The sequence below is a fragment of the Cnephaeus nilssonii genome, assembly GCF_951640355.1.
Source record: "Cnephaeus nilssonii genome assembly, chromosome: 7".
NCBI classification, from domain to species: domain Eukaryota; kingdom Metazoa; phylum Chordata; class Mammalia; order Chiroptera; family Vespertilionidae; genus Cnephaeus; species Cnephaeus nilssonii.
The window spans coordinates 68,759,380-68,784,461 of record NC_137078.1 but is presented as its reverse complement, the minus strand read 5'-3'; the positions used below and the strand labels follow the sequence as shown (position 1 = coordinate 68,784,461).

Genomic DNA, 25,082 nt, shown 5'->3' with positions numbered 1-25,082 from the left:
GCAGGTAAAGTACCTGGTTTATAACAGATGCTCAGCAGATGGTTCCTTTTCTTTCTTCTCCCAGCCCCTTACACTATTGCCTGAGAGGATGCTATCTCCTCAATGAGGCCCAGCCTCCTTGAAGGTGAAGAATGTTCCTGATTTTTTTTTTTTTACCTTGGAGCACATATAACTGGCATCTCCTACATGGTAGATACTATGAGTGGGCCCCAAAATGACCAAGGGGATTTATTATGTAGAAGGGAAAGACAAATATAAGAAACTAGAGGCCTGATGCATGAAATTTGTGCCAGAGTAGGCCTTCGTGGCCCCGGCTGCCTCGGCCCTCACGGCCCTGTCTGCCTCCCGGCCCTGCCCCTGCCCACTGGTCATTCCAGAAGGTTGTTCCAGAAGGTCGTTCTCCCATCTGGTCTAATTAGCATATTAGCTCTTTATTATATAGGATAATTATAGTTCAGCAAAAACAATAAATATACCAGAGATTTTTCTTTTACAGCTGTATATAGGAACAGAGAGGAGGTAGAGACTGATTTTAACTGAGCAGAGTAGGGAAGGCTTCCTGGAGGTGGGGGCTTTTAAGTTGGGCTTCAAAGAAAGAGTAGAATTTTGATAAGGTTCCCTTATCAAAGGATGGGATTCCATTCCTGAGGCTGAATTCAAGCACTATATTACTTTATCCTGTAGACATTTATTGAGCATTTATTATGTTCTAGGCATATTCACTAGGAATATAGCAGAGAACAAAAAATACTTGGTTTTTGCCATCAGATTTGAGATGAGGGAGTAGGATACGGAACATATAAAAAATATAAAGTTTGTCAGATGATGGTGAATTCTAGGGAGAAAATAATGCAGAGAAAAGGGAAAGGCAGTGTGTGTGTGGGGGGGCGGGGGTGAAGTTGCAATTTTTTAACACAGTGGTCAGGTAAGGCCTCACTGCTAAGGTGACATGAGAGCAGAGACCTGAGGGAAAGGAGGTAGCCAGTCCCCTCATCTGAGGGAAGGGCATTCCAGACTGAGGGAATCTCCTGTGCAAAGGCCCTGAGGCAGGGGCATGCTTGGCATGTTGGAGCAATGGCACAAGTGAATGTGAGGGCCACTTACCATAGCACTTGTCAAATGACTGAGAAGAGGAAAGGGCCATCCCTTGTTTCTTCAAGCTGATTCTACAGTGCTGCTGAGGAAGACGTGTGACAAGCACTCTAGTGCCTCCCCTGGGCCTTACAGATCAGGTAAACACTCTCACTGACATACCTTTTCAAAATGACCTCTTAATGTATCTCTGTTCCTCATTAGATAAGGGGAAGTGGAGGCCAAAATGGTATTTTATTCATCTCTGTATGCCCAAGGTCTGTGATATTTTTTTGAACATCCAGTTAATGTCTGTTGGTTGAATGAATGAATATTATCTATTTACATCCTCTTAATCACCCTCAATTACCCACATACCAAACAGAAAGGCACAAGGAAGAGTGGCAAAATCTCCTACCAGGGTACCACCTGAGTCTAGATGCTGGTAAGAGGTATGGAACCAGATCCCAGGAGACACATCGGAAAGACTCGTGGGCTGTAGAGTGAAGGACAGAAGACTCTCAAGGTGCTCAAGGTCCCTTCCAATATTTGAAAGGCTGTCATAAAAAGGCAGGGGTAGATTTACTCTGTGGGGGCCTCAGGGGGAAGGCAAGAATCAGGCAATAGAACTTTTTAATAATGATTTTATGAGGGTGTGGGCTGCTATGTGAGGCTACCCCATGACTAGAATTATTGCAAGTGTGAAGGCAGACCTACATTTTATCAGGAGATGCTACAGCAGATAGCAAGATGGGCCCATAGATCCCTTCTAATGCTAAGATTCAAAGATTCTAAATTACATTTATTTAGACCCATGCTCACAACTGGTTTCAGTTTATTCTGATTTTTAATTGAGAAAATAAGGATAATAGAGGATATTTACCAAGCACTTTACATACATCATTATTTAAATCTTTGCAACCTCTGAAGCAAGCCTTTCTACAGAAGGGGAAATTGAGTCCCCGAAAGGAGAAGTAACAAACCCAAGGTTATTTGGCTAGAGAATAATAGCCAGACACATACGCCTGCCCTCCTAGGACAGCCTTTCAGCTGTGCCCCAGTTTTCAGTGCTCATCTGTGTGCTAAACACCTGCCCTGACAGAGCACAGTGTGCCTGAGACTTTGAGAGAGGCTCAATATATTCTAGAGAGGCTCAACATAGTCTAGTACTGTCTCCAAGTTCTCATTCTTTCCATTTAATTCCAATATATACCCCAAATTATCCCATTCCTATCTTCTAACTTGGTGTGTCTGTCAGACTATACCTGTTACATCACAGAATTGCAGTCTTGGAAAGGACTTAAAAATATCAATCATTTTCAGGTCTCTTCTTCCACAGATTTGGAAAGTGAGGACCAAAGAAGAAGCAAGGAATCCGCGGTCTAGTATGAATCAACAATGATAGTCTTAAAGTACTGGTTAGGTGTTATGACAGTGGGAAGGAGAGAGGGTTTCTGGAGGATATACCTGAGCTGAGACTAATTTGAAAAGACTGGTAGGGGATAGCAGGCAAAAGACAGAAAAGAACACTCTAGGCGGAGGGGACAGCATGAGCATCCATCCCTTCAGGAAAGTGGACTGCCACTGAGTTTATAGCCATCACTTCCAGGAGGCCAAGGATTGTTGATATCAACCTGGACTGTCAATGCTGTTTCTAAGCAGAATCTGTGCTCAGCTGCATAGATGAGATCTCCCCATACCTCTGGCAGGGCCTCAGGAGTCATTAGACATCTGAAATTTTGAGTGTGTCTGTTCTCTGCCAACAACAAACACTATTAAAAAAGACAGGACCCAGCCTTACTTATTCTGAATTCCCAAAGTATTTAAAATTATATTGAGCCAGTACTTGGTTATTTCCAGAGGCTACATCCTGGCTTCCTAAATAGATGTGATTTCCCAGAGGTTGAGAACTCATCATGTGGCATCAAGATGGCAACAAGCAAAGCACTTGGCCCACAGTGGGCATTCAATACAAGCTCACTGAACCAAATGCATTTCTCAATGGGCCCTAAGTTCCTTAGGGCAGGGTCAGGGGTCTTATTAATCTGGTATGACCAATGTCTGGCACATAGTAGGCTTTCAATAAATTTATGTTGAATGGATGAATGAATTCAATAATCAAATGAACAGTATCAAGAATAGTTATCATTTTTTTTAGTGCTTACTGTGTGCCAGTTACTGTACTGAGTGCTTAATTTCTCTCCCACCCCAACTTTATTGAGGTATAATTGACAGATAGGATTGTGAGATATTTCAAGTATACATCATGATGACTTGATATACATATACATTGTGAAAAGATTCCTACCATCTAGTTAATAGTACATATTTCTCTTTTTGTTGTTGTTATACCTGAGTGCTTTACTTCTATCTTCTCATCTACTCCCCCAAACAATCCTACAGGTAAGCATTATCACTGCCATTTATAATCAAGGACACTGATGTCCAGAGGTGTCAGATCCCAATACCATCTGGCTCCAAAGCCCACACAGGCTTTAATAGTACCTTCTGATTTCAGAGACAATATTATCGAATTGTTCAAGTGACGTGAAACAATGCCTCTGTTAGAGGGTGAGGCACATGGGAATTCACAAAGTGTACACAGGGATTTCAGCAGTCCCCAAAGCAGGAAGGACCAGTGACAAAGCTACACTCTTTCATAAAGAAAACCAACCAATTCTCAAAGGAGTGTGCTTTTTTTTTTTTTTTAAACTTCTTTTGGTTTGTCCTATAAAATAAATTGTTACAAATGACAGTTCTTATACATTTCAATAACAACCTCAATAAATGAAAAAAAAACAAAAAACGGAACTAATTTGAGCCCTACTTTTCTTATGTCTTTCCAAGAAAGAAAGGTGATTCACAAGATAAAAAGTAACTATCGAGTATTGCTTAAAAAGAAACAGGAAGAAGAATATATTTTAGGTAATGTACCAGGGACAATAGACGCTTCCTGACAACGATCTCACCTTCAGCATTTGTCACACAAAAAGTGTTCCGATGGATAACCCTGGGGCAATGAAAGATTCTTAATCAAAACAACACGAAATCAAATTACGTTCAGAAGGTTTTACTGATAGGAAAGAATAGTCACACAATTAAAAATATTTTTGACAAGGGTTGAAATAAAAAGTTGGGGGATTTGGCAAATTCCCAGCTAGCCAGAGAAATGAACCAGCACTCTTACTTCTTGGTTGGCTTACTCTCACATGAAACAAAGATCTGATGTCAAGTAGCCAAGACTCCACCCAGAATGGATGTGAACCCACAGGTGATTCCTGAAAGGCAGCTGATGTTAGATGAGGGTTTAGTATCAAAGGAAGGAGAGGTAGAAAAAGTTATCAGGCGAATGCTAATTACATACACTGTAATTAGCCTTTGGGCAAAATGGAACTGTCTGTGGGTGAAATGTCTGCGGGTGAAAGGAACTGTTGAATTTAGGGCACTAAGACAATGGCTCCAAATCTCCCATCAGACACTATTCTTAAAAAGGGCAGGTGAAGGGACCTGATATCATGTTGGGATTTAGATTATAGGAGATAAGTTATGTGAGAGGGCTTGGCACAAGGTAGATGCTTCTCAAATGTTCACTGAATATATATCTATGAAAACCGCCTTTATTCAAAGTAAAAGGAAATCCATGGCTTTCTATGAGGGAGGAGAAGTAAATAACGTGTCTCTGTAGAGATAAGTCAGGATGTCAAATATGAGCTGGAGAAGGACTTTGTCTGAAAATCTCTGTCAATGTGTCATTTCTGAACAAAGGGTTTGGGCTCTCTGGCCAGGGACTTACACTAATAGCTGTGTGAAATGCAGAGATGAATACCCCCGTCCCTGTTGTCAAGAACGTCATTGATAGTACAGTACCAGATGTGAAGCTCACATCCATGGTCTGACAGCTCAGTTCAGTTCCAACAAATGTTTAAAAAGACAGAAATTCCCCGGATCCAGGAAAAGGAAGAGAAACAAGAAGCAAAAGTATGTCTTCCCTTTTCATCACCATTCAGCTTGCAGGTAAGAAAGAAAAAAAAAAGAAAGAAAGAAAGGAAAACCCAAGCCCAAAATAACTCATGCAGAAATGAGTCCGTAGAGTAGGAATTGAGGAGGGAAGCCATTTTTTAATTTTAATTTTTTAAAGCTAAGGGCTTCTCAGGGAATGCCTACACCAAGCAAGTGTGATCAGCCTCACTACACTGAGTCAGGTACCTAGGGAGGCAGCGATGAAGGAGTGTCCAGGAATGCACGTGAGACTCACAAAATGTGAACACCTTCTAATGGGTCAGTTCTTTTGGGCAATGGAAAATGAAATGCCATCCTGATGATCAGGAAACAGAATGAACCCATAATTTAAATCATGCCCAGTACATGCTCAAGTACTCCATAATTTTCAATAAGAATGCCTATAGCTTGTGACAGGGCTGTGCTGGTGGCAGAGAGGGGGATCAACATGGTACCCTTTTCTGTCCCTCTTGAGAGTCGGTAAGACTCTCTAAGGCCTTCACTTGCCCACTCACATGCAGAAGCAGATGCTACCTCTTTCTTAACAAAAGGGACGAGGCCATCATGTAGGAACTGTCCCAAACTGCCTCCTTCCCTTCCACCCACAAATTTACCCCTAATGCAGCTCCACTCTTTCCTCCTGGTTTAGAATGTATAGTCCACAAAATGCTGAAGAAAAAAAAGCTTCCTTGGGTAATGAATGCTATGTGTTATATATTAAAATTTATAATGCACATTAACATAGACTCAGAAAAGGAGTGATAAAAAACACACCCCTTTTTAGGTTGGTTCACTTCAGTCTCCCAAACTCATTTAGTCACAGAATTCCTTTTAAAAAACATATTATCTATTACACATCTTTGGGAAAGACTTTTAGATGGGATTCCCAAATAAACATTACTCTTTGAAACAGGACTGAATACTGTCTCAAGATTAATTACCCTAAGGTGGGGGAGGGGTCTGAGCTCCAACTCTGAGCTAGGATTTCTGAGATACCGGAGGGGCCAGCAGGAAATAAGGAGACCAAGCCAGAGAATACTCCTAAGGTCTCTTTTCACTGTGACACTCCATGATTCTGTTTCTCAGAAGACATCATGTAGACATGCTTCTGGGGTAATATAGTCACAGGGCAGAGATACATGGTGGGGAGGGTGTCAGACATCCGAGGACATATTTTCATGTCAGTATAAGTTATACAAGTTTGGTTCTAGCTCATCTGTGTTAGTCATCAGCATGCAGTGAGCTCAAGGAGTTTCACTAGAAGAATCAAAGACCCAAGGAAAAAACACACAAAATTGTGTGTGGCTGTATGGACCCCCAAGCAAGAGCACACACATATGGGTGCACACATACAGGCACACACATGCACATGAGCTATAGTTAACTAACTAGGCATATAGCAGTGGAAGGCAGTGTATAGTGTTGCAGATTAAAATAGAGGCTTTGGAGTCAAACAAACATGGATTCAACTTTGCTCTGCCACTTAGAAGCTGTGTGACTTTGAACAAGTTACTTAACCTTTCTGAGCCTGTATCCTCACCTGTAAATAAGGCTAATAGTAACTGATCCTTACAGAACTGCTGTATGAATTTTATTACTCTACGTCAGGTGCTGTTCTGAATGTTTTAAATATATTGATGCTAATAATAATCCTATCAATATCCCTATTTTACAAATGAGAAAATGGAGGCACACAGAGAGTAAGAATTTGCCAGCTATATAGCCAGTACGTGGTGAAGCTGGGATGCAAATGCAGGCAGTCTAGCTCTTAATCACTAGGCTATCCTGCATACCACAGTCCTGGATAGGTCCATGATATTCCCCTGGACGACACAGACACAAATACACAAACACCTACACCTCCCCGTCATCTCTGGCTTTTAAAATGTGCTGTTTTTATCACTGGTTTATTACATGATGCAGTTCAAGTGGAAAGCGTGCAGACACCAGCTTCCCAAACACAAGGATCCTATCTGGCTGCTCAAGGGACGCAGGAACGAACGCATCCCTGAGAAATGTGGTTCATTCTGAACGATGACTCACAACCACTATCTTCACAAACAGCCTGCTAATTAAACTTCCTTATGAACTCTGCTAACTAATTTTTCCAGTGCATGGAGGAAAAATCATTCATTATAGACCGGAATCCAAAATCTAATAGTAACAGCACAAGTAGGATCTGTGGCATTGTAATTTGATCAGCTTGAGCATTAATAACAGACACTGATCTCTGAGAGAGTTAATCAGCTTTTGTTGATTTGCGCACAGATAACTGAACAAAACATCTGGAAGGCAGACCATAAAGCAAAGCTAGCTTATCACAGGGTTGTGGGGGGGGGGGGGGGGGGGAAGAGGGGCGGTTAGTATTTGCTTTACCCTCATAAATCCCCTGCTTACAATGTCCTATCTTCTGGGTGACCACTGTAATATCCTGAATTGGTATAGCACTTAGCGACTTACCAACACATTAGCAGCTCATCTGATGTCACAACACAGTAAGGTGGAAGAAGCCTGTGTTATTATCCCCATATTATACACAACCATCTGAAGCACAGAATTGTTTGGTCCACTTAAAGTCCCACAGCTACGGCCAGAATGAGAAATTGGTGGGTCCTTCCATTTTATCATGTTGCCACTCCTAAATGTGGCCTGATTTTAAAAACAATCTCAGAAATCATCCTGACATTTTCAAATATTGAACGAAAGGCTTTCATTTACAATCTTCCAGAACCACTAAAGCGGCTGTTCGTTATCCCTGTTGCTATTTCTGAGGCTTACTGGAATGCATCCTACACAGCCACACTCACGACACAGGATGAAACAGCAAGAATGCGGGGGACACTCCAGGAACGTCTCTTGTCCCAATTGGCAGCAGCGTGTGGTCAGACAGACATGGATGGGCACACAGGCAGCATGGCCACTTGCCAGCTGTGTGACCTTGGATCAGTCACTTGAAACTCCAGGGGCCTTAGTTTCCTCGGCTAAAGAATGGGCCATCCTTACCTCTGGGGATGAAATGAGATAAACAGATGGCATCTAGCAGTGCTTAATAAGTGTGAGTTCTCATTCCACTTCCCTGCTTTCTCATATGCTGTCTCCTACTTCCTACTTGGAATCACATAATGGAGGACTGAATCAGGAAAAGATATTCCATTTCCCTTTCCTCTCTTTATCCATTTGTTGGCCCAGGGGTAGGATCGTTGGTGAGAGGAGGGAAGAAGTTATGAGACAGAAGGGAGCTCTTCCCCTTATAGGTTGCTTTAATTTACAAGTGCCCTCACAAGTACCACCCTGAGAAGGTAAGGTAAGGATTTATCTTCTTACTGAATATTGAGAGAATGGAAGTCCAAGGGGATAAAGTGACTTAGGCAAAACCACCAGTTAAGTGTGTATCTGAGTGAAGGCTGGGGGATGGGCCGGACTTCATTAAAGTCTGCCTCACTTCCGGTTGGTTCATTGCACTGTGTCTGGTATTTCTGACAAGGAAGGATTTGGATGGAATATGTGTTTCAGGGTGAGGAGCATGCTGGGAACAGAAAAAAATGGCTGAGGATGAGTTCCAGTTTCCAAGGTGAGGACTAGGAAGTAAGAGGAACATTCAATTTTCCTGTGTGTTGTCAGGCTCAGGGTCCTGGGCAGTGGGGAACCTGCCAGAACTCACTGGAACTAGCAGGAACCTCCACCAGGAAGACGGAGGCAGAGGACTGAAGTTCCAGGGTGCCCAACCTCGGCGTTTGAGGTCTGAAGAGATTTGGAGCCAGGAACGCCTCAGCTCAAGGCGGCAGGCAAGAAAGCCCCTTCAAAACACCTCCTCTGGCCCCTGCTGACACATGTGTCCATGAGACAGGAACTCCGCCAAGGCAGCTTCTCTGGGTCTGCCTGCTCTGGCCACGAAACACAAGTCAATCAAACCAACAGGAGTTCAAGCAAGAAAACGAGCAAAGGAAAACACTATGTATGTGATCTCAGGCTCCACATCTCATCTGTGTACAGCTGGCAACTCTCTCCACAGTTGTGGGTGTGGTGGGAACAGGGGTGGCGCTGGGATCCTGGTTTCTGCTTGAGAATGGGCTCAAGTTGTCAGCATCTAGTTTTCTTTAATATAAAGAAAACTCAGGCTAGGTGGTCTGTTACTTCTCAGAGAAGTTACCTCACCACATTTAATTCCCAAATTTTCCTTCTCATCTCCTGTTACCATTCTATACCCATTTCCTAGTTTTGCCTTGCTTTGGAAAAAAAAAATCTATGGGTATTTTAGTTTTAGCTCTTTTCCATATTATCTTATAAGCCATTGCAAATCCTTTTCGGATCAAATGGCATATAAATAAGTAAGAAGAAGGCGGAAAGAGAGGGCAGGACAGAAAAGAAGCAAAGCAAAGAAGAAAGAGAAGGACAAGGAAAATAACAAGCCAAGTGCTCCTGACTCAAGTCTTCTTTGGGCTGCACTGGCCTCATTTTTAAAGTGAGTACAGATATTGCCTCTATTGGCTATTTCAACAGTGTCAGAGGAAGTACTAAATCTAAAAGCCTTTGAAAATAAAAAGGAAGGAAAAATATTGAGGGTTAATGAGTATACATTTTATGCTCAGACCACCAATAAAATGATTTAATTTGATTCACGATGTTTGTGAGAAGTTTCTTAGCGGCCATAGAAATTAGAGTAATTACCCTAACTAGCTGTGTCCACTTAATGTTGATGGAGCCTCACATCTCACCAGATATCCAACTACAAAACAAGGGCCAAGCAGAAAACCAAACTTATAAGGCAGCGAGAAATTGAAGTAGGTGGGAAGTCACTGAGAGAACATGTACCTGACCTCAGTGAGATAGACAATGATTCTCAACTCACAGATGCCATGAGAAGTCTAAATATTGACCAGCTCCTTCTGTGTTAGATCAGGTTATTTATTTAGCAAATTTGTTTATTCTGTGTTAGATCAACTTATCTGGAGACTTGGGTTCAAATCTCTTTCCCACTACTTATTAGCTGTGACCTTAGATAAACACTTAACCTCTCTGAGTTTCAGTTATTTCAACATAAAGAGAGAACTTACCCACAGAGTAGTCCTGACTGTTCTATTCACTATCCCTTGCAGATGTCTCTGAAGCTTGGCTCAGCTACTTCCTCTGCATGGACCTGTCTCCTACAATCTACTCTTTACCAAGTTCAAGGCTCACTCCTATCTGACACTTGTTCCGAGAACCCCAGCCCACGGCCATCTTTTTCTCCTTTGAACACGTATAGCTGATGTCTTCATCTTCATTCAGCAGAGGCAGAGTGGTAAGGTAACAGAAACAGAATGGCCATGGCTTTGCAGTCAGACAGATCTAGCCCCACTGTCCAGCTAACTGATTCTAAGCCTTGGCTTCCTTATCTGTAAAATGGGGATGATACTACTGATCATGCATAACTGATAGAAAGCTTCAGTGATGTAACATATATAGCTGACACATAATAGGCATTCCATCAAACCTCCAACTTTGCTGTATTGTTAGAGCATTTTTGTGCTATCTTTCCAATGAAATATAAGAGCCAGGGTCAGGAAGAGTGAGTTTGGGCCGAGGTGAAAAACAAAACAAAAATGCCCATAAAACAGCAAAGTGGACGTGTATGTGATATGCATTATGAGCAGGCTCCCTGCCCCATCCAGACTGCAGGCTGCTGTAGGGCCCGTAATTTGTCCTGGCTTCCCTGACTCATTGCCTCTTTAGCAGCAACACGTGGGCCCAAACTATGTCTAAACCTCTTGGCTTCCTTACAGACCCAGATACAGAATTTCAGAGAAGAGAAGGGAGTAACATTTGTCTGGTCTGAGAAGGACAGACACAAAATAAATACTGTTGGCTGATTGAAAATGTTCTGCAAAGGTAAAAGCCTTATACAAATATATGGTCTCAATCTGAATTTTATCTTCTCTCCAAACTAGAAAAATCTTCTTCTATCAAAGCTCCATTTGGGGACTGTAGAGAAAACGAAAAGGCAACTTAAAGATTTTTAGTTCTTATAAGGAATAGAGATATACAGAGCTCATCAGCTAAGAGCACTAAGAGAGATGTGGAATGGGGGTGGGGGAGCAGATTGAAAAAGGAAATCACCACTACCACGCCTCCCAGAAGACAAGAGAAACGTGAATTTCCCATTAACACATCTCAGAAAGGCTTTCTTCCTACCCTGAAGCTGATGACTTACATTTTTAGATAATGTGTGGAAATTTCGGTTTGACATCACTTTCCTGCTTAGTTCCTAGTCTCAATCAACCAGGTCATTTTACAGAGAAGAGGGGAGTGAGCAAGTGAGCATGTGTGGGAGTGTGTGTGTATGTGTGGGGGGAAGGAAGGGAGGCTGGTGAACAGGGAATTGGGCTTACGAACCAAACAGTCAGCTAAAGTACAGAAATAGAAAAGCCTTAAAATACCCAGGCCTGATTCACATCCTAGGTAAAAATCCTTTGAGACATCTCTCCTGGTTATCCGAGTTTGGAAGCAGGGCAGAATCGTCTGGTTCGGAAGGGAAGATGAAGAGGACGATAGCCAGGGGGCAAAAGGAAACCATACCTGTCTACTGCCATCCTTGGGGGTGGGGTGAGGGAATTGTGTCAATAGAAGCAGATTGTATCTGTATAAACTCTAAACTTCATAGCTTCACTCAATTTCCAACCTGTCCTAATTAGAAAGGATGGGCGGGGGGCGGGGGGGTCCTTTGATTGCTCTTGATGGATGTGTAAGAGACACAATGATTAGGGTCTGCTGGTTGCACTTAACCTTCTGACATTCTCCAAATTCCCCTTAATAAGGCAGACTTCTATTCCTCCATTTTGTAATCCCATTCAGCTGCCAAATCCTCTCCATACTTAAAAATTTTCCATTCACGCTCAACAATATATCTCCCCAAGAGAAATATTTTACTCTTCTTTGTGAAATACATATAAGATGACTGGAGAGAGGTGATAGATAAAATGACAAATGCAAATATGCCTGATTTTCCTCTGAATTTGGGAGACACATTGCACTGTACCAAGCATATTTGTAAAATCAGCAGCAAAATGTACTGATAAATGCTACTATTTCCTCTACCCTTCCTATCACTAATGAATATCCCTCTGATGTGCATGAGTCTGTTTCTGTTTTGTTTTGTTCATTTGCTTTGTTTTTTGGATTCCCATGTAAGTGAAATCATGCGGTATTTGTCTTTCTTTGTATGACTTATTTCACTTAGCATAATACTACTCTCCAAGTTGATCTATGTTGTCGCAAATGGTAAGATTTTCTTCTCTTTTTGGCTGAGTAATATTCCATTGTATATATGTACCACAGCTTTTTTATCCATTAATCTATCAGTGGAGTCTTAAATGAAGATGGGTTGCTTCCATATCTCGGCTATTGTAAATAATGTTGAAATGAACACAGAGGTGGCATATAGTTTTCTTAGTTTTTTTCATTTTCTTCATGTATCTACCCAGAAGTGGAAGGGTCATATGGTAGTTCCATTTTTAATTTTTGAGGAAACTCCATTCTACTTTCCATCGTGGCTGTGCCAATCTGCATCCTAGCAAAGTGCACAGGGCTTCCCCTTCTCCACATCCTCACCAACACTTATTTGTTGTCTTTTTTATAATGTCCATTCTGACAGGTGTGAGGTGGTCTCTCATTGTGGTTTTGATTTGCATTTCCCTAATGATCAGTGATGTTGAACATCTTTTCATGTGTCTGTTGGCCATCTATCTATATGTCTTCTTTGGAAAAATGTCTATTTGAGGTCCTCTGGTTTTAAAAAATATTGAGTTGTATGAATTCCTTATATATTTTAGATATCAACTCCTTATTGAATATATTGTTTGCACCAATATAATTATTTAAATGAGCTACTCTTTTTAAAGCATTTAATAGTGCTCAGAACACCCATAAGGCACGCAAAAACATACAAAAGCTGCTGTTGTAATTTTTCTTTTTCTTTGCTGTGTGCTGTAAGAAATTATGCCAATAAACTCACCTTAGGGCTGAATGAACATTTCAGGAGTGAATTCAAAGCACTTACGTATTTCAGGATTTTTCAGAGCCTTTTATTGTTTATAATGTTATTTCAGAAGTAAAACTCAATCAAATTCCCATAATGTCCCTATTTAACAGTGAATGAGGTAACTTAAAGCGATCTACAACCCTCACTCTCCTGTCCCTCTTCAGCCCTAGAGACTGAATTCCATGTGCCTCTTGGCCTCAATGCTGTAACAGACTCCCCTCCTCCCACCCCACTGCTGTTGTCCATGTCCCACATCTCATCTACTGAGAGGGACACACAGAATTATTAGCACTTTCCAAAAAAGAACGGAAGTTACCCAGTGTCACCGACTCAAAACTGACTTGATTCCTTTAATTAGAGATGTGATTCCTGATACAAAGGCAGTGAGTACTTATTCACCCGGCTGTCCACAGCAGTGAAGTGTCTTTTTTTTTTTTTTTTGGCCTTATTCTGCCTTTTCCACAGAGTGAGAACATTAACTAAGCCAAAGATGTGTTATAAAGGAAGAAATGAGGAGATGGGTTAGAGGTGGGGTTTAGAAAATGTTATCTTTGTTGGTTGGGCTGCAACTTTGGACCAACTTAATTTTGGGGTATGCTTAACTTCACCTGGCGATGCTGCTTCATTAACTGCTGCCTCCAAAGACATGCCCTGGCTTCACTTCCTTTGTCCAAATCACAGGAGAATAAAAAGGCTGCTGTTCTTAGACTGGAATTTTAGCTCAATTCCTTTGCTTCCCCCCCTCTACCTAAATCTGAATCATATCTTTCAAAGCTTCCCCAATAGCTCCAGCTAACACAGACCTCACCCTTTCTCAACCATCCACAGCCTCGATAGTCTGCTTCATATTCCAGCCACTACATATATTCAGTTTTGTAATCAATAATGATCAGTTTCATCCACCCTGTCCTCAAAACTCCCGTCAGAACTCTCACTTGCCTGAAATGGATAGAAAACTACTCTTAAAAATGATACTTCATGGGTACATGAAGAGTGACATTAAGTAAAAATAGAATTATTATTTTTTTTATCACTGTGATGCAAATAAACATAAACTCTGATGGGTAGATCAAAACTGTTTGTTATTGTACACTAATTTATATCTGGGGATTTTTCTGTTACCTTTTTTCTCCTTTCTCTATTGGTTTTGGAGTGGGGTGATAATAAGATAGACAATTATCAAAATGCAATTCAGCATTCCAGCTCTGCTGGCTTTGAGATCTTCAACCCTCACTCTCCTGTCCCTCTTCAGCCCGAGTGACTGAATTCCATGTGCCTTACCACCTAACTCTATCCTGCCTAAGCCATATGTTTCCTCCCCTAAAACACTGATCGTCTAGGAACCTGGATTCAGTAACACAATCTTAAAGCTTGAAGAAACAAAAAGACATCTAAATAAAAAAATAAGAAACAAATTCAATTCTCTGCAGTCCAAGGGAATAGTATAATTCCACCGAGGGTTTTGGTGTTCTTCGCCTGAGTTTCTAGGTTGCACTAGTCCTTGCTGACCACAGGCCACCTCCCTTTCTCTCCAGCAGCAGAGGCTGCAAGTGGATGAAGGGGAAAAAGAAAGGACACAGCTTCCAGGGTTATCACATGTCCATGGCTGTACACAAAAGCAACTTGGGACATACGTTTTCTCTCCCTGGTATCTAGATTATCTTGATAAGTGTCCTTTCCCAATTGGAAAAAGAAGAAAATCTAGTATCTCTGAGAAGATAAATAACAGAGATGTCCAAAAGCACTGTAAGGAAATCTTAAACCTGGCACTTTCAGTAAATTTGGCTTTACTCTGAAGGCTGACGTGTGTTCTCAGAGGAAGATAAATATTATTATCTTTGCCTCATGTTATACACAAGAGTCTTATTTTTAAAAGAAAGTACTTAAAGCCACAGTGCATACTAGGTAGACTCTCCAGAGGGTGGCCAGCAACCACTACTCAGAGGAACCCAATACTTCATTGGGTTAGGGGAATGAGCATTAGGCAGAGATCTTCACTAAGCATAGGCAGGAGCACCCTGCACATGCTTCCAGATAAGATCATGCTTTTGGAAATTGGGGGTGACTCCCAGCTCCACCATCTGCTAATAACTGGGATGCCTGATTCCGTTACCCTCATTAAGTTTCAGTATCCTCATCTAAGGAAATGGAGGCTGTTCTCAGTGTTAAATGAAATAAGTTATGTCCAGGCCTTAGTAAGTATCTGGACTAGAGTAAGTACCTGATGAATGAAAGCAATTATGTCCTCAGTATCACAACACTTTAAGTCCATGCCCTGACTTCCCTTCTGTGTTCTCAAATGGAAAATACATTGACAACCACAGCCAGGAGTGAATCCAGCCTGCTGACAATACCATCAACAAAGATTCACTCTCTCTCTCTGTCTCTGTCTCTCTCTCTCTCTCTGTGTGTCTCTCTCCTCTCTCAATATCTATTCTATCTATATCTATCTATCTATCATCTATCTATCTATCTATCTATCTATCTATCTATCTATCTATCATCTATCATCATCTACCTATCTTAGAACCTTGTAAGGGGGAATCTATTATAGTCTCTTAGAGAGTGGTTTGGGCTTGAAACACTCAATCTCTTTGCCACCTCCCATCCCCCAATCCTCTCACTGGATATTTAGAACTCCTTATAAACTTCACAGGATTGAGATGCATTGAGATCTGTAGGAGGTGTTGAAGGAAAAGGGGGGACTGAGATGTTAAAAATCAGGGCAACAAAAATACCTATGATGTCATTTACCCTGACTTCTGAACCAACAGCAGCAGCCTTTTCACTCGCCTGCTATGGTCCTGCACCTCTCCCAGCCTGTGCTGTCACTCACCCCCAATTGTAGGCTCAGAGGGTCTTCAATTAGAGCGATTCCCACTCCTTCTCCATCTCTCCACAGCCCCATCTCTCCCTCCTCCTCTGACTTTGAGCGTAGCCAATTAAACCTGAACAACGGGTGGATGGAGGAAATATGCTGCATCTATGGAATGGTACAGCAGGGACCAATTTCACTGTTAATTTAAAATGCTAGAATTAATTAGGTAGTGTAAATGAAGAATTTAATAAGCACTCTTTACAACCACAAGTTCTACTTTTATTAAACACTGCTACCAAATGAGGGCAAATATCTACAGTCTCTCTCTGTTTCCTTGCCTCATTCCCATAAGTTCTCTGCAAATAAAATTCTCTTTTTTGGCCTGCATTAAAAATTGCATAATGATAAATTCATGCCTGAATTGTATTTCTACTTTCAACCCATAAGCTTCTTCCTTAAGCTCAGATGCTATTGTATGTCTCTGCTTGTGCTGGGGCGAGTGCTAAACAAACCAAAGTTGACAATTTTGGTTTTGTATACCAAATTAAAGGCTGTCTTGGAAGCTGTCACTCTTATTCAAATGCACTCGGTGAACTACCAAATTAGCATTCTTTCAGTAAAGGAATCTGCTTGTTTAAATGTGCGTCTTTAGAAAACAAGGAAAAACACCATGAATCAGTACTTCACAAAAACCTCACTACGTTCTAAGGGAACTCTTTTGAAAGGTGATTAATAATATTCACTAATATAGCTGGCAGAGTCGCTATTTAGAAGGCAAAGCTACACCAAAAATACATTTTCTATACAGGAGTGGGAGGAAGAATCATATGGTTAACTGGTTTGAATTTGGTTTGAATTATCATCCTATTATATAAAAATTATTCTGGAATCTAAACATTGGCTTTCATAGAGCACAGGCAATTCTGTTTATTTATTTTAATTTTTTTAATTTAATAAATCTTTATTGTTCAGATTATTACAATTGTTCCTCTTTTTTCCCCCATAGCTCCCCTCCACCCGGTTCCCACCCCACCCTCTGCCCTTACCCCCCTCCCCCACTGTCCTCATCCATAGGTGTACGATTTTTGTCCAGTCTCTTCCTGCACCCTCCACCCCTCTTTCCCCCGAGAATTGTCAGTCCACTCCCTTTCTATGCCCCTGATTCTATTATATTCATCAGTTTATTCTGTTCTTCAGATTTTTTATTCACTTGATTTTTAGATTCACTTGTTGATAGATATGTATTTGTTGTTCATTATCTTTACCTTTTTCTTCTTCTTCCTCTTCTTAAAGAATACCTTTCAGCATTTCATATAATACTGGTTTGGTGGTGATGAACTCATTTAGCTTTTTCTTATCTGTGAAGCTCTTTATCTGACCTTCAATTCTGAATGATAGTTTTGCTGGGTAGGGTAATCTTGGTTATAGGTTCTTGCTATTCATCACTTTGAATATTTCTTGCCACTTGCGCCTGGCCTGCATAGTTTCCATTGAGAAATCAGCTGACAGTCGTATGGGTGCTCCCTTGTAGGTAACTAACTGTTTTTCTCTTGCTGCTTTTAATATTTTCTCTTTGTCTTTTGCTCTTGGCATTTTAATTATGATGTGTCTTTGTGTGGTCCTCTTTGAATTCCTTTTGTTTGGGGTTCTGTGTGCTTCCTGGACTTGTAAGTCTATTTCTTTCACCAGGTGGGGGAAGTTTTCAGTCATTATTTCTTCAAATAGGTTTTCAGTATCTTGCTCTCTCTCTTCTTCTGGCACCCCCATAATTTGGATGTTGGTACGCTTGAAGCTGTCTCAGAGGCTCCTTACACTATCTTCATATTTTTGGATTCTTTTTGCTTTTCAAGTTGAGTGTTTTTTGCTTCTTTGTATTTCAAATCTTTGACTTGATTCTTGCGATCCTCTAGTCTGCTGTTAGATCTCTGTATAATATTTTTTATTTCAGTCAGTGTATGCTTAATTTCTAGTTGGTCCTTTTTCATATCCTCGAGGGTCTCGCTAAATTTATCGGCCTTTTCTAGAAAATTCTTGAAAAGCCTTATAACCGTAGTTTTGAACTCTATATGCAGTCGTTTGCTTTCCTCCATTTCCTTCATTTGTGACCTGTTTTTTTGTCTCCGCATTTTGGCTGCTTCCCTGTGTTGATAGAGTGGCTTTGTGTGCTAGGTGTCCTATAGGGCCCAGTGGCTCAGCCTCCCCAGTTACCTGAGGTGGACACACTTGGTGCACCCCTTTGTGGGCTGTGTGCACAGTCTTGTTGTAGTTAAGCCTTGATTGTTGTTGGTATCACTGGGAGGAATTGACCTCCAGGCCAATTGGCTGTGAGAATCAGCTGTGTCTACACTGGGAGAACTTCTATGCTGGAGACACCCTTATGAGACAAGACCTGCAAAAGCCTTATGCTCAGCTTGGATGGGGTGGAGTCTTAGGGTGGAGCAGACAGCTTTGGTTTCCAATCAGCCCTGCCCTAATAGGCCCCTGTGTCTCAGTGTCCCGTGGTAATTGCTGCAAGCACCTCTGAGAGAAAGCCGCCCTCGAGTTTCGCCTGCTGCCAGACAGTCCAGTTTCTCCCAAATGAATCTGGGTCCCCAGAGTCTCGCCCGGAACTGGAGTTCAGTGTAGTCAGGAGCTTTTGTCTCCCTCCTGCTTGAGAAAGCCAGCCATGCACTCAGCAGCCAGTCCTCTCCGCGAGCGCGTCTCAGTATCTCTGCCTCCTGCAGCTCCTCTGAGTCTCAGTGTGCTTTTCTCTTTCCTTCTAGTTGTAGAATTTCCACTCAGCCAGCCTTCCTGTGGTTCTGGATGATGTCCGTTTTGTCTTTTAGTTGTAGCTTTGAAATTGTTGTGCGAGGCAGCAGTTTAGGTATTTACCTATGCCACCATCTTGGTTTCTCCCCGCAATTCTGTTTAAAGAATGGATGATCCAATGCTCTGGGCAAGATCATCAAAGCCCTTGCCCTATTTAGAGACCTTGATAAAAGTCTCTCTGTTCTAGCCACTCCCTTGAAACATACTAACTGTATCTATAATAAGAACATCTCCCCTTAATGAGCGACTGCTCTGCAATAGGCATGGTGCTAGGTAGCATATATCCATTCTCTCATTTAATCCTCACAATAAACTTGTTAAGATAACTATTATTTTCCAATTTTACAGTTGAGAAAATTATGTTTGAAGAATTATGTGACATATTTTTTACAATTATTTTAGTTTTGTGGTTTTGAAAAGTACTTAATTTATATGGGGGACAGATTTACATGGGAATTAGAAAATTAAAGAATACACACACACACATATACATTGAGTTCTCTGATTTAAGAACAAGATGACGTAGCTTCCTATTTTAATGAGAGAGTTTCCTTTTTCTTATATAGGCTAGTTGCTCATCAATTAAACTGTCCAGAGAAAAGGAAATAAAAGTCAACACTCAAAAAAAAAAAAAAAAAAGAAAAGAAAAAAAGACAAATGCTTAAAGGTGAGTGTGAATGATTTTAGGAGTGGAGTACCAGAGAACAGCTACCTCACTGCTGTCATGTAGCTCAATATTTTTCTAAGAAATTTTTTTTCACTTCCAAAAAGATTGTAGGGAAATTCCCCAATAATTAGTGTCATCAGGTCCTCAATGAATGCTTGTGGGAAAAAATCAGAACCTAAAAACCTCAAGTACTGAAGTTATATAAGGTATTGTTTCACTTTCAAGTAAAAAGTCTCTGACTTCTTAAAGAGTATCTCCAAAACAAACAAATAAAATAAAATACTTCAAATGCAGATCTTCATTGCGCATCTCCCTCCTACTGCAGAGTAGTTTCACTCCAGAGTAATCTGCTATTCTTAGGGTTTATTTCTCCCCAGGGACATGGGCAGTTGTGACCTCCTTCCACAAGTCCACCTAACACTGTCTCTCTCACACACAGAAGAATATCGACACACACACACCAAATGTTTGAGAGGAAAGGGATAAGTAGATAAAAACTAGCATGGAGTATATGGAGGGCAGAGAGCAGAACAGAGAACTAAAGGACAAAGGGAAGAAGTGGCTGATTAAGAATAAAGGGATAAAACCAAAGTATTATTTCACAGAAAGTAAAGCTGAGGAAGCTCCAAATTCTTCATCTTCTCAGTCCTACCAATCCTCAGTGTGGTTTTCTATAGTGCACACACGTATGAGTTTATGACTGTGTGCCCACGCCATCCTTGAATGCAGGATCCACACTGCAGACACTCAGATGCATCACCATGCATTTCTACTAAGGTCTGCACATCTAATGGAACAGATTCCAAGCCTAGAATGTTGAGGAAGAACATACCTGTAATTTTGTCTCTCACGAGTTTGCAGGATTCTATTTCACCAATGCTCCCAAAGAGACTCCTGAATTCCTCTTGGGTCATATTCTGGGGTAAATAGTTGACTATGAGGTTGGTTTTGCTGTCATCTGTGGCTGCCCCTGTCTGCATGGGAGAAGGACAGTTTCTATTGTTGCTGGAGGGTCCATTGCTTGTATTGGATGTCGGGCCATTTGACACCTGAGGCTCCATGGTGCTAATTATCTAAACAAAAATAAAAATAACAAAAATAAGCCTTTTGAAATCTCAAAGATATAACTAAAGTCTTTTTCAAGATTTAATTTAATTTAATTTTTTGAAAAGAAAAAGAGAACAAGATAGAACAAGATGAAGCAAAAGAGACTGGGTTGTGAACATAGTCAATTTAGAAGCATGTTTTAAACCAAAATGTTAAAATCCCCTTGCTATTTTTAGGCCAGCCCATAGATTTTGAACACAGACTAGCATGCAGTGGGAACTCTCCCATTATTTTGTTAATGAAAAGCTAATTCCTGTTTTCATTACACAATCACTCTCAGAAATGTATACTTAAGCCACACCAAATTATAATTAAAATGTAAAGTAATAATCATGATTAAAATTATAGTTCCATTAAAGCTGAAAAAGCTAAATATAGAGGGCTATACTCATAAGATCAAATACAGTACCTGTTTATTAACTATCTCCTAATGTGAAATGACATCAAATTAAGTAGAGCTGTTTCATATAGAAAGGGTTTAGATTTTCACTGATGCTTAATCACTGATCAAACTTCAGATTTCATGAGCGCTTACTGGGGAACTACAAAGTCTATCTACTGCTATTTCAACCTAGCCACTCTGTCACTATTTCTCCTGGACCTCTATTAAAATAAAACACCAGGAAGGAAAAGCTCACTCTAGGTTTCCACCTTAGGTCCCGCACATCCCGAGGTTGTCCTTCCACACATTACTCACAAAGAACTTTCTCTGGATTTAAATAGTTAATTAAACAAAGATTTCCACAAATGTCTCTACCTTCAAGGAATTTACTGTCTACAGAGGACACAGATAGGCAAGCGGATTGTAGAAGGACAATAGACATATAGTAGAGGAGTAATTAACCCTGCTAATAGGATAGCGGGGTTCAGGGGAAAGTATTAAGAAGATGATGCTAGAATGAGGTTTTTATGGAAAATGGGTTTAAGCTCATAGAACTAGGTCATGAAGATGCCCAATACCATATGATAAACACGGAGAATCACAAAATTTCAGAGCTGGAAGACACTGAAGGGAATCAAATCTAGTTCAGAACACTCAAGTTTGAGATGGATTCCAGCGACTTCTTTGTCATCACGAGAAAGTGGGGCAGAGTCTGGGCCTGCACCCAATTTTCCTGGCCTCAAATGCAGCCCATCAGTCTCACTTTTCCATTCTGTCCTACTACCACCTCTTACTCATCCTTCATGATAGGGCTTCCATCTCCTCTGAAATTGATCATCAACTCCTTGGAAATAGAATCATGCCCTGCCATTGACTGGCTGTGTGATCTTGGGGAAGAAACTTACATCATAGGAGACTTAGATTCTCTCATTTGAAAAAATGGGAACAATGCCACCTGCCTCATAGGTGGTAAGAAGGATCTAGTGTATAAAGTGCCCAAATAGTGGTGGGAATATAACCACAATCACTGATATTAATTAAAGGGACTCTTCCAATCATGTGATGTGACTTCTCTCACTGTCTCCTCACAAGAAAGCAATGAGGCATATTCTAATATTCTCTACATTTTATAGATGAGAAAACCATGGCTTAGCAGAGGTCTGATAACTAGCATCTACCATTATAATTACCATTATTATTACCACTATTATTGGGGAATAGGAATTCTAATATAATATATATGTGGTAAAGTATTTAAATCTTGAGGCTGCAACTCAAAGAATGTTTACAAAGTAAACACAACTCACACCTGAGTAATACCTTTCAGATCACTATAGAGAACATGACTAGCATCACAGGAGCCTTTTTTGGCCTACTACCCCCATCACTCATACCTCCCCACCCCAATGTAACCATTTCTAATCCACATATTTGTTTTTATCTGGTTTTGAACTTAAGCACATGGAGTCACACAATACATACTCTTTTATTTCTTTTCACACATTATGTCTGGGTGTCATCCATGTGTCAAATGTAGTGGTAGGTTGTTCTCCACTGCTGTAGAGAATTCCATTGTGTAAAAATATCACATTTTATTATTATTTTATCTCTGATGGGAAAGTTCCTGGGAGTCTGTTTTTTGGTCTTAGGGTATATGTATGTTCAGGTAAAGTAGATACTTGTCAACAGTTTTTCAAAGTGGTTGTACCAATCACATTCCTGCCAGCAGAGTATGAAAGTTCTAGCTGCTGCACATCCTCAGCAGCATTTAGAGACTGCTTTTTGTTTTTGTTTTGTTTTTCACTCATTTTCTCATCTGAAGCACAGTGGTAGAGTAAAAAAGGAGTGAGATTTTAGTTGCACAGCTGACTTAAAATTCTAGTCCTATCACTTATTAGCTTAGCTGTGTGATCTAAGGCAGGTGGCCTCAATATCCCAAGCCTCTGTTTCCCCCTTTGTAAATTGGAATAAAGCCTATTGTGCAAGGCTATCTTCAGGATGACAGATCACATATGTATTTATTAAGTGCCTAGACAAACTGCCTGGAGGCATCATAACTATTATTCTGCATCATGCCCTAGGTAGGTGAGGGTTACTGTAATTGTTTTCTAATGATCACAAATGGAAAATGAAACAACAAAAATAAGACAAGAGGAGTCAGGGAAATTAGGCAGATTGAGGATGGTGGGGAGCTTCTAAGATTCTTTAGCATCATGTAAGTAACTTTTAAAAATATATATAATTTTATTGATTTCAGAGAGGAAGGAGGGGAGAGAGAGAGAGAGAGAGAGAGAGAGAGAGAGAGAGAGAGAGAGAGAGAGGAACATCAACTATGAGAGAAAGAATCATTGGTTGGCTGCCTCCTGCACACTCCACACAGAGGATAGAGCCCACAACCCGGGCATGTGCCCTGACTGGGAATCGAACCTTGACCTCCTGGGTCATAGATTGATGTTCAACCACTGAGCCACACCGGCCGGGCCATGTAAGTAACTTGAATCACATCACAAAAATTTTCTTCTTGGCTTCAGGTCAACTATGAGATTCTGGAAGTCTGGTCCAGACAGTAAGTGGAAAACAAAGAGTCCATGAAAAGAATCCTAAGTCAAGTACTCCTCTGCAGTGATAGAAACTGCATCCAAAAGCCTATTCAGCTGCTCTGCCCTTGAGGGAAGGGTCCAGGAAAAATGAGGAAGCTGGGCCCAGGGGAGGGGGCCATGCTAATGGAGATGATGTTGCAGAGCATCAGCACAGCTCCTTGCTGGGAGGCAGGTGTCTGCTCACCACGCCATCCAGCCTCCTGGGTCCGTGCAGTGCCTCCATTTGCTGTGTAGTCTCACTGCTTCAGTGAGTCAGGTGTCCAGGCAACAAACACACGGAGCGCTGCCAACTCGATAAAGAACTTGAAAAACAGAGTTTATCCAATTTAGAAGGCTTGGCTAGCAGAATCACAGAGCTGCCCAACTACGGAATTTTTATTTCATGGCAAAAAAGGCCAGTTCCATAATCTATAGAGCACCTTCTCTGCTCTCCATCTTCCTCAGGTCCCCCTTCTTACAGCTCTCCCAGATACCTACACAATCGCCTGTGCTTTTGTGGCATCTTTTGGGGGGTGTTACAATGGAATATGAAGAGTAATACCAGCCATACCTAAGCATGCTGAGATTCTGTGGGACTCAGAGTGTTAAAGGTCACCTGACAGCTGGGTTCATCTTTTGTTCACTGGACGCTCACCTCACAGACACATGTGGGTGAAAGCCAACTTGCCCATGTGAACATCTCACAGGTCTGGGAATTGTCAAGTCTGCAGCAAAGTAATTTCAGTTCCTCAATCAGCTTTCTGATCTGCTTACATCCTATGTGGATTTCCTAATGTATGCTGACTCATGGAGCTGAGCTCCATCTGTAGATCAGACAATCCTAACTGGGCTCAAACCTTCAAAAAAGAGCCATGAGACACAATGTTCTACTAGACAGTAAGCCAAGTCACTCTCATCTGATGGAGATGGCGCTCACTTTGCTCTGCACACGCTGCACAGTTATCATTCTGTATATTTGGAAAGAACTGATGGAAATACACACATGCACAAACAAGACTTTTCCCATTAAAACATGCAGTTCTAAAGTTGAGAAACATTTGCAAATGCATTGTTGTAAGATCCCTCACGTCATAAGATCCTTCGCGGGTCTTAATGATGCATCCCAAGATGCAAAACAGGCTTACAAAAAGAATCAGAAATGTAAAATGTCAGAATCAAATCTGACATATAAGTCAACCAAGAGGATCTGAAACCATTACTTGGAAAATAAGAGAAGTTCCCAAGATATAAAGATAACAAACCCAACGATATGAAATGACATTTTAAGTTTACATGATAGATCTTAGAGAGAGGACACCTGTAATTTCTACCTGGGAAAGAGACCAGACGTATACATATGTGTTAATGGGAAGCATATCCTCCAATCAGCACAGAGGCTGGCTCAGCAAAATCAGAACACTTGCTTCCCCAGCCTATGGCCTTTGATATTCTAACTGCACCATTTTCATTGCGAATAAATATATCAGTTATTCAAGTGTGCAAATGTATTTTAATAAAACATTCTGTGTGGGTCTCACAGCCAACCTTGCAGCTGACCAGATTCCAAACTCCTGACTCGCCCTCCTTCCCTCTTCTGAATGGCAATTAAGAAGCAGAATTAGAGTCAGCATCCA

General features: G+C 41.1%; 1 protein-coding gene across 5 annotated transcripts in view; it reads right to left on the bottom strand.

Moving 5' to 3' along the window:
• The window catches only part of ELAVL4 (ELAV like RNA binding protein 4), a gene marked incomplete at both ends in the record, with an annotated part of 89,873 nt that overhangs the window by 28,992 nt on the left and 35,799 nt on the right, over positions 1–25,082 (bottom strand). For all 5 annotated transcript variants that reach the window (XM_079776080.1, XM_079776081.1, XM_079776082.1 and 2 more), the window contains one exon: positions 20,213–20,453. In XM_079776080.1, coding sequence (XP_079632206.1) covers positions 20,213–20,453 — 241 coding nt within the window. The remainder of the gene's footprint in view (positions 1–20,212; positions 20,454–25,082) is intronic.